At 35.9% G+C, this 13,840-nt stretch overlaps 1 protein-coding gene across 1 annotated transcript; it reads right to left on the bottom strand.

Annotated features, from left to right (window-relative positions):
• Positions 1-253: 253 nt before the first annotated feature.
• Positions 254-13,032, bottom strand: LOC142529091 (serine/threonine-protein kinase PCRK1-like). The gene is made up of 4 exons (XM_075634486.1): positions 12,502-13,032; positions 1,674-1,934; positions 1,265-1,387; positions 254-1,110 (listed from the first exon to the last, which is right to left on the bottom strand). Exons 1-4 carry the CDS (start codon positions 12,904-12,906, stop codon positions 559-561), a joined length of 1,341 nt encoding a protein of 446 aa, XP_075490601.1. The 5' UTR covers positions 12,907-13,032; the 3' UTR covers positions 254-558.
• Between the last annotated feature and the right edge of the window lie 808 nt (positions 13,033-13,840).

Genomic DNA, 13,840 nt, shown 5'->3' with positions numbered 1-13,840 from the left:
TCCCCATAATTAATTGCCTCCTACTACCTTCATCGAACATGGTAAATTTATAATTTTATTTGTTACTTTAAATTTATGTCCATTTTTTATTTTAAAATAAAAACAGCAACATGTCACCTTAAATAAGGATATAATAGAAAATTTTAATCAGCCACCAAAATCTAGGAAAGAGGAAAATTTGCGGTAAGGGGATAAAATTAAATCAAGGGATTGATCAATTTGGGCTGAAAAAAACTGTTATATGATGACATGACTATAAAGTACTAAAATCCATTACGGTCAGTATTTCAGGAAATGTGGAGAATTATTTGTTTCTAGAGGTTGCGAACACTCGGCTCAATAAGATTAAGGTTAGGTCAAATTCCGTACGATTCCTAGGACACAAATATTGTACACTTCACCTTGACTTCCAGGAGTCAAGGGCAAAATGCAAGCAGTGTCGCAACGCACAACCTCATATACAGCCCTATTGCGAAGATAAAGGGGGGCAAAATAAGTAATATATCCATCAACTATTCGAAAAACCCATCAGCCCATGCTGAAAAGAAACCAAGAATATCAAGTCCTCGCTAGACTTGGGGTCCAGTTTCTCCAATCTAACTTCCCTATCGATCTGTTCCTCGACACAATTTCAAGAAAAGCAAAACCCTTTTTCCGGATGGAGTTTTCACATTTTCCTGATTCTGATTCCACAGTTTCTTCCTCCACATTTTCAATGTGTTTAATATCTCGAGGTACACTTTTATCTGGAAGTGATGCTTCATTAATCATACATCCAAGCATCTCAATTATCTCACTCATTTTCGGACGTGATCTAGGATGCTTCATGAGACATTTGTTGGCGAGTGATGCAAGTTTCTGAGCTGATTTCATGCAATATTGTCCTTCAAGCCTTTGGTCTAATATTAGGTGAAACTTTTTTGGATCGGACACATAAGGTCGAACCCATTCCAAGAGTTTTTGCTCTCCTCTTGGCAAGTTTTTATCCAGCACTCGTCTTCCTGTAATGAGTTCGTATAGAACTACTCCAAAGCTCCATACATCACTTTTAGTAGTGAGTCTCCCGGTGTGGATGTACTCCGGAGCTGCGTAGCCTACGGTACCAACAACCTGAAGAAAATAATTCAGCAGAAAAATGCAGGGTTGCATCATTGACCAAAGTATATGAAATTAAAACAGATCGATGGTCATCTATTTCATATTTAGGCCCATAGAGAATCACAAAATAAGTAATAATTCTGTTCTAGAAACAAATTAAACTCACCGATGTTGAAACCTGATCGAGTCCAGCTGCTGGACCTTGCCTAGCCAGTCCAAAGTCTGACAGTTTGGCATTGAAGTCTTCATTCAAGAGGATGTTTGAACTCTTGAAGTCTCTGAAAATCAACTAAACAAACACAAAGGCAGATCATACCTCATTGGAAAATCGAATCATGATCAAGACAATATGTACAGTTTACAATGAGTGGGAAATATACAAGCATTTTACACTCTCATCTCAGAATATAGAGATGGAGAAGTTAGATTTCACTTCGTCAAGCTTTTCACCCCAGAATTAAATGATAACCATGTTCAATTTCTAAAATTAACTAATTTCTTCTCATTCTACATTGTTTAAGATGCAAATGCGTACTTTAAGCAAAATGTATTGATTGGCGTGTCAGACGACTGACCTGAAATTCCATTTCTTCGTGAAGATATGCCAAACCACGAGCTGCATCTTGAGCAATTTTTAACCTTACTGTCCACAGAAGAGGATCTGATGATCGAGTCAGTAAATGGTCCTCCAAGCTTTTATTACGCATTAGCTCATATACCAGAAGCCGCTGAATCCCCCTTTCATCATCTTCAGCACAATATCCAACTAGCTTAACAAGATTAGGATGATTCACAAAGCCCAATAAATTGACTTCATTAATCCATTCCTTGTGCCCCTGATTACTAGAATGCAAAATTTGAAACCCATAATATGAGTCTTTGTAACAGCATAAAACTTGTAAAATAAGAAGTTAATGGCTGCTTGCCATTACGGTTGCAAAAAAATCAGCAAAGAACACAAAAAAACCAAATCTTTTCGTGTTTCTGTTGAGCCGAATGCAAGTAATCTTTGTTTTTTTTTTGTTGCCATCAATTTCTTCACCCATATAGATTAAAGGCAATCAATATGAAGTAACATTTAGTAAATTGATTGTTACGCAAAATATTCGAAGAAAACCAGTTGCACAGCAAAATGGAGCAAAGCACGAATTGAACAAAGCTGTCAAAAGCTGCCAATAGAAATGGATGACCGAAACAATGAAAATATGGACAGAACTTAGTTTTAGATTATCAGAACAAGGGAAAATCATATCAACTCCAGATGGCTGAAGATAAAAAGGGAGGATAAAAACGTGTAAAATTCCAAAGTAACAACCAGTAGATAATTGGTGGTTATTGTGGTGATCTTTGAGCGTGTAAAATGTTTTAAAACTATGGTTTTTTGAAGACCAACTGTTCAAATCTCACCCCCACACAACAAATATCCTATTGGAAGACAATTTTCATCAAAGTGATCAGTGTAGGATAGCTAAAATACGAGGGAAACATGAGAGTTGAAGGTAACACAGTTCATAGGCTTCAAGATTTTGAACTACTGAAATGAGGGACCAAAATTGAGTGAAATCTGAACTTTTGCAATTGCAAACCGATTTCATAGACTAAATCCCTCTGATCTTTCATATATTTGCTCTGAGACCATTGTCGAAGGGCAGTATCTAATGAAGTTCTTTGATTACCACCTCAGACTAAGGATACAGCCCACTGTCATTAACATTTGATGTGTATGCTTATAAAACCATCCTATGTCTGTTAGAGTAGATGCCCTGTAAGCCAACTGTTGGCTAGGGATTTTATTGACTCAGTTATAATAAACAATCTTTATTTTAATATAATTCATTATTTCATGGTTTGTTATTTCTTTATCTATATATCCATTTTATCAAACATAGATAAAACATTTACAAATGAATCGTAATTCGATGTTGAAACACATTTGTAAACATTGTATAATCTAAATTCGTTCCTAGTCGATTCAGCCGTCTAAAACATGGATAAAGGTCGCTTGAGCTCGAGACTGGCATCTGTGATGTTCTTGGTAAGGACACAGAGATGTCCAAACATGCAGATGGGTAGTCATATGATGATTATACCAAACTACCCTCCCTCGAACTTTCCAATTGGTTATCATTCATCGAAAAGACAATTCTGTGGTTATACGACCTGGGACAACACTGAGGCTCTATAAGCTAGGGCTGTGCTTTGACTCGTTTACCGATTCCAGGAGAGTCATCAGGTGGCGAGATTGGGTACAGTTACGACACATGTAGGAGCCAGTGCATTGTAGTCGGGGATTCACCGCTCACCTACGGGTGTGGATATCCTATGTGATCTAATGAAATAATAGTGCGTGAAATCTCTGGCCAGAGTATGAGATGTACGTTAGAGAAGGAGTTCTCTAATAATACATGTGATGCCACTATTTCTATGTATCACATAGTTATCGAATTAATATGCAACCCTCGATGAACCAATGGTTGCAGATTCGATCGGGATATATAAGATGAAGGGACCGTACTGTACGTTAATCATAATCGACTGGTTCTTGCAGGCACTATCAGTGATACATAGGGAATAATGGGCGATGCTACTAGACGCTCTTACCATGGTTCGATGGATTTAATCAGAAATATGATTTCTGACATTCTCGTGATCAATTGTTGATACATAGAATGAGGCAAATTAGGGTAAGTCCGGATAAAGGATTATGTCCTAAATCACAAAGAATTGTGAACCCACGGCCAGCTGTATCCCTGAACCATTGAGGGTCACAAAAGTACTGGATTATTTTGTCCCCGTTGAGATAATAAATTCAAGAAGTTGAATTTATATAAAATGTTGAGAGAATAAATTCAAGTAGTTGAATTTATATAAAATTATGATATAGTAGATTCAAGGAGTTGAATTTATGATAATTAAATTTTGAGAAATTAAGTTCAAGGAGTTGAATTTATGAGATAGTAAATTCAAGAATTTGAATTTATGAATTTATAAAATTTGGAGAGAATAAATTCAAATAGTTGAATTTATAAAATTTGGGAATTTAAATTATTAAACTCAAATGTTGAATTTATTAAATATTAAATTTTGGAGTTGATAAATTCAAGAAGTTGAATTTAAAATTTAAATATTAAATTCAAATGTTGAATTTATAAAAGATTTAAATTAAATGTAATGGGTACATGTATAATGGGCTTGTAAGAGTACAAGACTAACATACATATTATGAAGGTTCTTAATTGGACTTTACAAGATTAATTAATTAATTAAACTAGTTGGACTAGAATAATTAATTGATTAAGCCCATTAAATATTTAATTTAATAAATGGGCCCTAAACTTATATATATGTGTGTATAAGGTTTAGGGTCAACACAATTAACACTGATAATTTCGAAACCCCGGCCTCAAACAAATATTTTGATTTTCAAAATAAAATAATATTTTAAAACTTCCGCTACGTTTGGGCACGAGAAAACCAAGATCCAACAGTGGTATCAGAGCCAGGTTCTCTATATCGTATGGTTTTATTTTATATTGAATAATTTATTTCCAACCACACAAGAAAAAATTTTCAGAAAATTGTTGCACCGTAAAATTTTGATTTAAAAAAAAAAATCGGATCTGCCCAGACCGCGCGTGCAGCTTCAGCGCGCGGCTATGCGCCGGGCAGCGGGCGGACGGCTGCCCGGGAATGTCTCGAGCACTGTCTTAATTAATGGGATAGAAGATTTTCTGATTTTTCAAAACTTCGGATTAAATTGATTATCTTTTGAAAATTTAATTTTTGGAAAATTAATAATTTTCTTGTGAAATAAATAATTAGAATATGATTTTAATTATTTATGGTAAAAATGAATTTTACAAGAAATCGATTATTATTGAATTAATTGTAAATTAAATAAAGATGTTTACTTAATTTATTAAATTCTTTAATAATTGTGATGGTTAGTAATAAAATTATTAGATACATGATTTATCAATTAATTAAATTTTTTTAATTAAATTGATGTTAATATTTGATATTAGATGTATGAAGGATGATCGAGAGCTTTGACCAATGTGTTAGGTATATATTAGGATATTTTACTGTTTTTTATTCATTTTGTTAAATATTTGATATTATTAAAGTGGGTCTGGTTTATGGCCTGTTCCCACCTCATGAGATGTATCTCTTATATGCCATAGTTATTTAAATGTAATTATTATAAATAGTGGGAGATCAAGACTGGAAGATGGTGGGCCCGATGCACAAGATGAAGACATGTAACATATTGAAAGCACTTGTAATAATTGCATTTGCATCCCTGCATTCATATAGGTTTTGGGCCTGGATCCGTGTCTGGCTCACATGGATCTAATAGTGTTGGCGATCGATCATCATTAATTATTGTTGAATATCATATTATGATATATATGTGATATATAGTAGTATGCATGTATGTGTATTATTAAATAATATAGTTGCATGAATCCGGCAAACATACAAACATGGCACGCGATATTAAACTAAAATGATGAGACAATTTTAAAATTAAAATCCCTCATTTTGAATAAGATTCAAAATTTATATCAAACCGAAAAAGTAAAAATTAAAAGTGTTTAATTTTTCCTTGCCGCGGACAATGTCTGGCTCATATTATTGGGGAGGCTTGGACGACGGAAAGCTGTGACTTCCACCGGACATATGATGTGAGTTGAGTGGAACTCCCATGACGTCGGCTCATATTATTGGGAGAACTCATGGCGACCGTCCACTACAATTCAATATTGATGGGTCGGTTTGACACGTGAAAATAAACGGCATCATATTATTGGGTCCTTATTAAACGTGAGGCAAAACACGCGGAGGATGCATAAGGATGCAATTGGATTCTACCTTTTCGAAATTATAATTGGCTGATATTTTTCGAGATTATAATTGGCTAATTGGACTCTACGTGCCCATTAAGAAAATATGATTTCTTAGAAATGTCAAAATAGTGGGAGTGAAATTTATAAAATAAAATCCATATTTTATATCTTAGAATTATTTTAAAATAATCAGCAACCATTATTCTGTTTCCATATCAATATATTTTCGATTTCGTCACATAATCCATTTTTATTATTAACAAGCTAATCGAATCTAATTTTCAAGACTAGTTGGGAAAATTGTTCTGAATTCGGAGAAATAACATACACATTAATGTCAGTCATGCTGAACTGACAAAGCATGCAAGATGGTAGGACCATAGTATGCAAGCTAAAGTGTAACATGCTCGCTTCTATGTCAAAAGAACTGTAGGGACAGTTTGAGGAAATGTTGAATGCTGCTGACATTCGAATACAAATGCAAGAGTTGCATGATACATGAAACTCGTACAGTGATATCAGCACACCATTTTTAAAAGCTCATGACTACATGCATGCAAGATAGGGCTCTGGCCCAAGAGCGTGGTGTACATATGATTGGGCTTATTGAGAATGTGGTTGGCCTGGAATATGTGATTCCTAACGAGTTAATTGATGACATCAATTTGTTCTCTTTCTCTTCCTTATTTGACGGGGTTATGGTGAACTTCAATTTGAATAAGATAGATGATAGCCTTGAAGAGCTAATCAATACGCTTATGACTTATGAGATCACCATAAAACAGGAAAATGTTGTTTTTCTAATGGGCCTCTCATCAAGACGAAAAATGGCCCATAAGGTAAGGAAAGAAATGTTCTGCCCCTCACAAGAAAAACAATCCCAATAAGAGGCAAACTCTGAAGGACACTTAAAGGGCCTACAAAGCCCGATAAGTCAGAACATATTTATTTCACTGCAACAAATCCGGACATAAGAAATTATATGCGCCAGAAATGCTCTGTAAATGATAAGTGAATGTCCAAGTAAATAGGATTTCAACAACAAACAAAAGAAAATTAGATGATCCAAATCCCGCACAAATATGGCACGCTAGACTAGGTCACATTTTCCAAAGAAGGATGCACAAACTAGTAAGAGAAGGCATGTTTGACTTGTCAGACATAAATTCTCTACCTACTTGTGAGCCCTGTCTAAAAGGAAAAATGACCAAGACTCCATTCAATGGAAACGTGGAACGTCCGCATGGTCTATTGAATTTGATCCACACAGACATTTGTGGCACGCTAAGTGTTAGCACAAAATATGGGCAATCTTACTTCATTACCTTTACTGATGACCATTCGAGGTATGGGTAAGTTTATGAAACACAGATCTGAAGCATTTGAAAGGTTCAAAGAATTCAGATCTGAAGTAGGAAAACAGCTAGAAAGGAGTATTAAGACACTTCGATCTGATCGAGATGGAGAATACTTGAGTGCTGAATTTTTGGGTTATTTGAAAGAGAATGAGAATCTCTCACAGTGGACTCCACCAGCAACACCACAATTGAATGGTGTTTCTGAACGTCGTAATCGTACCTTGATGGACATGGTTCGATCCATGATGAGATTCACCGAATTGCCTACATTGTTTTGGGGCTTTGCGCTTGAAACTACGGCAATGTTGTTGAATAATGTCCATACTAAAGCAGTGGATAAAACACCACATGAGATATGGATGGGAAAAACTCCCAAATATTCTTTCATAAGAATATAGGGATGTCCTGCTTACGTGAAGCAGACAGTGGGAGACAAATTGGATAGTAGATCCACTTTGTGCTATTTTGTAGGATATCCAAAGAATTCTGTTGGAAATTAATTTTATCATCTCAATGAAGCAAAAGTGTTTGTTTCAAGAAATGTCACCTTTTTGGAAAAGGAATTTATATTAGATAGAAAAGGCAAGATGATAGAGTTTGAAAAAATTCAAACTACTCCCTCAACTGTAGAAGTTGAACCTAATCCCCAACTACCAGTAGTTGAAGTACAAGCACCTAGAAGGTCTGATAGGGTTATTAGACCACCTGCAAGATATACACTTCTTCATGAACATGAACAGGGTCATGATGAGCCTTGTGTTGGATGTGATCCAATGAACTTCAAAAAAGTAATATCTGATACTAATTCAACCAAATGGCTTGAAGTCATGCAGTCTGAAATGAACTATATATATTCAAACCAAGCTTGGACATTAATAGATCCACCTGAGGGAATCGTTGCCATAGGATGCAAATGGATCTACAAAAGAAAGCTTGGGGCGGATGGGAAGGTATTGACCTTCAAAGCAAGACTAGTTGCAAAAGGTTATACTCAAAGGCAAGGAATTGACTATGAGGAACTTTTTCTCTAGTTGCTATGTTTAAGTCCATTAGAATACTACTAGCCATAGCAGCATGGTATGACTATAAGATATGGCAAATGGATGTAAAGACTGCATTCCTCAATGGAGACATCAAAGAAGAAATTTATGTCTCAACCTGAGGGATCACATAAGTAAGAACTAGGAAGTGAGCATAAGGTATGCAAACTTCAGAGATCAATATATGGTCTCAAGCAGGCGTCAAGGAGTTGGAACCTCAAATTTGATAGCACTATCAAGGAATTTGGTTTTGCTAAAAATCCTGAGGAACCATGCGTGTACAAGAAAGTTTGTGGGAGTGCAGTGACATTCATAGTACTTTATGTTGATGATATACTGCTCATTGGGAATGATGTAGGATTACTGCAATCAACTAAAGTATGGTTAGAAAGTAAATTCTCCATGAAAGACATGAGTGAATCATCCTATGTGTTGGGAATACAAATCTATAGAGATAGATCAAAGAGGATGCTGGGGCTCACCCAAGCCACCTATATCGGTACCATTTTGAAGCGATTCTCTATGGAAGAGTCCAAGAGAAGATACTTACCAATGTGTCATGGTGTTACTCTATCTAAAGCTTTGTGTCCCAAAACTGATGAAGAGATAGAGATGATGACACGTATTCTATATGCGTCAGCCATTGGTAGTATCATGTATAGTATGATATAGACACGTCCTGATGTTGCTTACGCTCTAAGTGTTACAAGCAGATATCAGGCGAATCCTAGTCCAATGCATTGGAAGGTCGTGAAAGATATTCTTAAGTACTTAAAAAGGACTAAGAACTTGTTCATGGTCTGTGGGGTTGGAGAATAGAAATGGGAAGGGTACACTGATTCTAGCTTCCAATGTGACGTAGATCATTCGAAATCGACCTCTGGTTTTGTATTTATGCTAAATGGTGCGGCTGTCTCTTGGAAAAGTTCCAAGCAAGACACCGTTGCGGATTCCACCACTGAAGCTAAATACATTGCTGCATCTACTGCAGCCAAAGATGCAGTTTGGATGAGGAATTTAGTCCAAGAGTTGGGCGTTATTCCTAATGGAGTTGATCCAGTCTCGGTGTACTGCGACAACACTGGTGCCGTTGCGCAAGCAAAGGAACCAAGGTCTCATCAACGATCCAAACATGTAGCGAGGAAATTCCACATCATCCGGAAGATTGTGGGAAGAGGATATATATCAGTCGAAAGAGTCCCCTCTGCAGATAATGTTCCTGATCAACTTACAAAGCCCTTGCCAGGACCATTCTTTGAGTAGCATCGCGAAGCAATAGGATTAAAGTTCATGGGTAATTGGCTCTAGTGCAAGTGGGAGATTGTTAGAGTAGATGCCCTGTAAGCCAACTGTTGGCTGGGGATTTTATTGACTTAGTTGTAATAAACAATCTTTATTTTAATATAATTCATTATTTCATGGTTTGTTATTTCTTTATCTGTATACTAATTATATCAAACATAGATAAAGACCTTGATTATACTTTAATACAAATGAATCGTAATTCGATGTTGAAACTCATATGTAGACACTGTATGATCTAAATTCGTTCCTAATCGATTCAGCCGCCTAAAACATGGATAAAGGTCGCTTGAGCTCGAGACTGGCATCTGTGATGATGTGTACCGCGTTTCTTGGTAAGGGCATAGAGATGTCCAAACATGCAGATGGGTAGTCATATGATGATTATACCGAACTACACTCCCTCGGACTTTCCAAGTGGTAATCATTCATCGAGAGGATAAGTCTGTGGTTATGATTGTACACCATTAGTCCTTACGATCCAGGACAACACTGAGGCTCTATATGCTAGGGCTGTACTTTGACTCGTTTACCGATTCCAGGAGAGTCATCAGGTAACGAGATTGGGTACAGTTACGACACATGTAGGAGCCAGAGCATTGTAGTCGGGGACTCATCGCTCACCTACGGGTGTGGATATCCTATGTGATCTGATGAAATAATAGTGCGTGAAATCTCTGGCCAGAGTATGAGATGTACGTTAGAGAAAGAGTTCTCTAATAATACATGTGATGCCACTATTTATATGTATCACATAGTTATCGAATTAATATGCAACCCTCGATGAACCAATGGTTGCAGATTCGATCGTGATATATGAGATGAAGGGACCGTACTGTACGTTAATCATAATCGACTGGTTCTTGCAGGCACTATCACTGATGCATAGGGAATCATGGGGCGATGCTACTAGAAACTCTTACCTTGATTCGATGGGTTTAATCAGAAATATGATTTCTGACATTCTCATGATCAATTGTTGATACATAGAATAGGACAACTTATGGTAAGCCCGAATAAAGGATTATGTCCTGAATCACAGATATTTGTGAACCCACGGTAGCTGTATCCCTGAACCATTGAGGGTCACACACTGAATTATTTTGTCCCCGTTGAGATAATAAATTCAAGGAGTTGAATTTATATAAAACGTTGAGAGATTAAATTCAAGTAGTTGAATTTATATAAAATTATGATATAGTAAATTCAAGGAGTTTAATTAGTAAATTCAAGAAGTTGAATTTATGAATATAAAATTTGGAGAGAATAAATTCAAAGAGTTGAATTTATAAAATTTGGGAATTTAAATTATTAAACTCAAATGTTGAATTTATTAAATATGAAATTTTGGAGGTGATAAATTCAAGGAGTTGAATTTATAATTTAAATATTAAATTCAAATGTTGAATTTATAAAATATTTAAATTAAATGTAATGGATATATGTATAATGGGTTTGTAAGAGTACAAGACCAACATACATATTATGAAGGTTCTTAATTGGACTTTACAAGATTAATTAATTAATTAAACTAGTTGGACTAGAATAATTAATTGATTAAGCCCATTAACTATTTAATTTAATTAATGGACCCTAAGCTTATATATATGTGTGTATTAGGTTTAGGGTCAACACAATTAACATTGATAATTTCAAAACCCTAGCCTCCACCAAGGATTTCGAAAAATTGCTCTCCTTTTTCTTCGAAATTTTCGGCCATCATCTTTTGTTTTTCAAAGGGTTTTGAGCCTCCTCTCGTTTAATTAATTTCAATGAAAAATCCTTCTAAATTTCTAGTACAATTTAGAAGAGGAACAAGTAATCCGGTCGTGAACCTGATTCGAAGATTGAAGAAAGGAGATTCGAAGAACGTACGTGGGATTTATAACAACAATTACGTTCGCCTTACCGGTGTAGTTGAAACCAAGTGAATATTCACTAAAGTAAAAGTTTTAAACATCCTATATATGTTTATTTATTAAAACCATACGAGTGCTCAAACAAATATTTTGATTCTCAAAATAAAATAAAATTTTAAAACTTTCGCTGCGTTTGGGCACGAGAAAACCGAGATCCAACAATGTCATGTAGAGGAAGTTAGCCAGATATTAATCCAATGGACAGGTAGCCCTTTTGAAGAATCGACTAGAGAATATCAAGATGAACCTTTCGCGGACTAGGTGACTTTACAGGAGTGGATACAGCCAAGCTCATATTAAAGCACAAAGTACAGAAGAAAGAACAAGTCCAAGAAAATGATTTTTTTTCTCACAAGTCCAGCCCATTTTAGCTAACTACTTGTGTCGTCACATCTAAATTTGAAAAAAAGCGTTTGTTCAAAATAAAGCAGCCGTTGAATTCAAATTTGAATCCAAGCAGAATGGTCCACAGAACATGAACGGTTCTGCCAATATCCTCAGCCTTTGACACAGTGTCTAAAATGGAAAATATTACTGATCCATGAAATCTATAAATGAAATTTAAAAAGATCTGAAAATGTCCTATTTTTATCAACTCCTTCAGATAAAGTTATCCAAACAGACACATTCTTAACAGAAAATATGTTACACATCCATGTGAAATTAATCAAACTTTCCATTCTATAATGGAGCAAGGACATAAAACAGGATAATCTCACCCACAGGTTTATCAAATAGACCCGCACTTAATTGAAATAAATAAATAATAAAAAAGAGACACTTTTAAGCATTGCCAGAGGCGGCACAACCCTGTTAAAAAAAATTATGTAGCACTCACCAACAACATAATAAATAAACAAATAAAACTCAAGAAATACCACAAGGATCCATGGTACAAATGTCACATTAGGACAAAAAATGTTAAAGAGCATGCCTGCAATCCATTCCGATTTAACTGCTTGATAGCGACATCCATCGTCGATTCCAATCCGGACCCTGAATCCTTGATCCTGACCCTGCCCCGAAAAACACACCCAAACCCTCCTTCACCTATGAGAAGCGCGCGGCTGAACCCCCTGGTAGCAGATTTCAGCTCAGAAAAGGTGAAAGCACGCAGATCATTGGCGCGCCTTCGGGTCAAGAGATCATGGAACGAAACGGAAGAATCGGCCCAGTCCCCAAAAGAGTCGGATTCGAGCTCCGACGGCCGCATGTCCATGTTGGTGGAGGCTATGCTCAGGGAGCGAGCCCACGACACTTTACGCGGGACGGCACCGTCTTGCTGGCCGTCCTCGTCTCCGGGCCTGCGCTCCCCATTGATGAAGTTGAAGCATTTCATTTTCTTGCTGCGATCATACGCTTTCAATTCTGTTCTGGAATGGAAGAGTCAAAGAGATGTAATGTGTTTGAAATTATCAGCAGCTCAGCCGTTAAAGGGTTCCACAAGGGAGACCAGCAAGTTTGACCACCACAATTTTAGAATTTTTTTTAGATTTTGATTTTTCCTTAGTCAGATAAATAAAAACAACCAACTTCGTAATACAATATAAATCAAAAACAAGTTTATTACTTATAATCAATTATAAAATTGTTTTTACAACGTAGATTTTTATAATGATAAAAATATGCGGAAGCGTTTACAACGTGAAATGAAATACTTAAATAAACGAAAAATAAAATAAACTTTTAGATTCATCTTATTATCAGCTCCAAAAATGGTCTTATTCATCTTCCTTGACTTCCTCTTCTGACTTATCTCAGAAAGGTAGAGTAAGAGTGAGTGATATGATTGTCATCCAGTAAGTGGGGACCGTTCGAGCACATACATAACAAATACACACGATCTTCGAAATAATAGTATATCATGTATAACATATTTCATATCATATATCATAAGCATAAACATAATCATAACTTGGTCTAGACACTGAGATTCTTCTACTTTACATAGTTTACTGATAGTAGATCCTAAATTTTATTCCTCTAAGGAGGCGAGACCATATAACAGTTACAATTCCACCGTGTAAGGGCCATAAACATATCTCATATTGAGATTCCCACCATCTCCAATTGAATCTTGTAACGTCCAAAAATCAATCCACGTAAACCCATGCATGCAAATTGCTTATTTATTTTATTTAATTGATTTTAAATACTTAAATGATATATATTATATGATTAAATGTTTAAATTGCATGATTTCACGAAATTAAGGATTTTGTTCGGATATTCGATATTAGGCTGGGGAAAGGAAAGCGGAGACGACCAAAATG

Source organism: Primulina tabacum, chromosome 16, assembly GCF_025594145.1.
Source record: "Primulina tabacum isolate GXHZ01 chromosome 16, ASM2559414v2, whole genome shotgun sequence".
Lineage (NCBI taxonomy): Eukaryota > Viridiplantae > Streptophyta > Magnoliopsida > Lamiales > Gesneriaceae > Primulina > Primulina tabacum.
The sequence above is the reverse complement of the archived record's forward strand: the minus strand, read 5'-3'. Positions and strand labels throughout refer to the sequence as shown.

Bases quoted from the DNA above. Each gene is read 5' to 3' on its own strand.
- LOC142529091 (XM_075634486.1), bottom strand. From the start codon at position 12,906: ATGAAATGCTTCAACTTCATCAATGGGGAGCGCAGGCCCGGAGACGAG. The intron at 1,935-12,501 runs GCATGCTCTTTA...TCTAGTAATCAG, and splicing joins TAAATCGGAATGGATTGCAG to GGGCACAAGGAATGGATTAA. The intron at 1,111-1,264 runs GTGAGTTTAATT...TATTTTCTTCAG, and splicing joins TCGATCAGGTTTCAACATCG to GTTGTTGGTACCGTAGGCTA.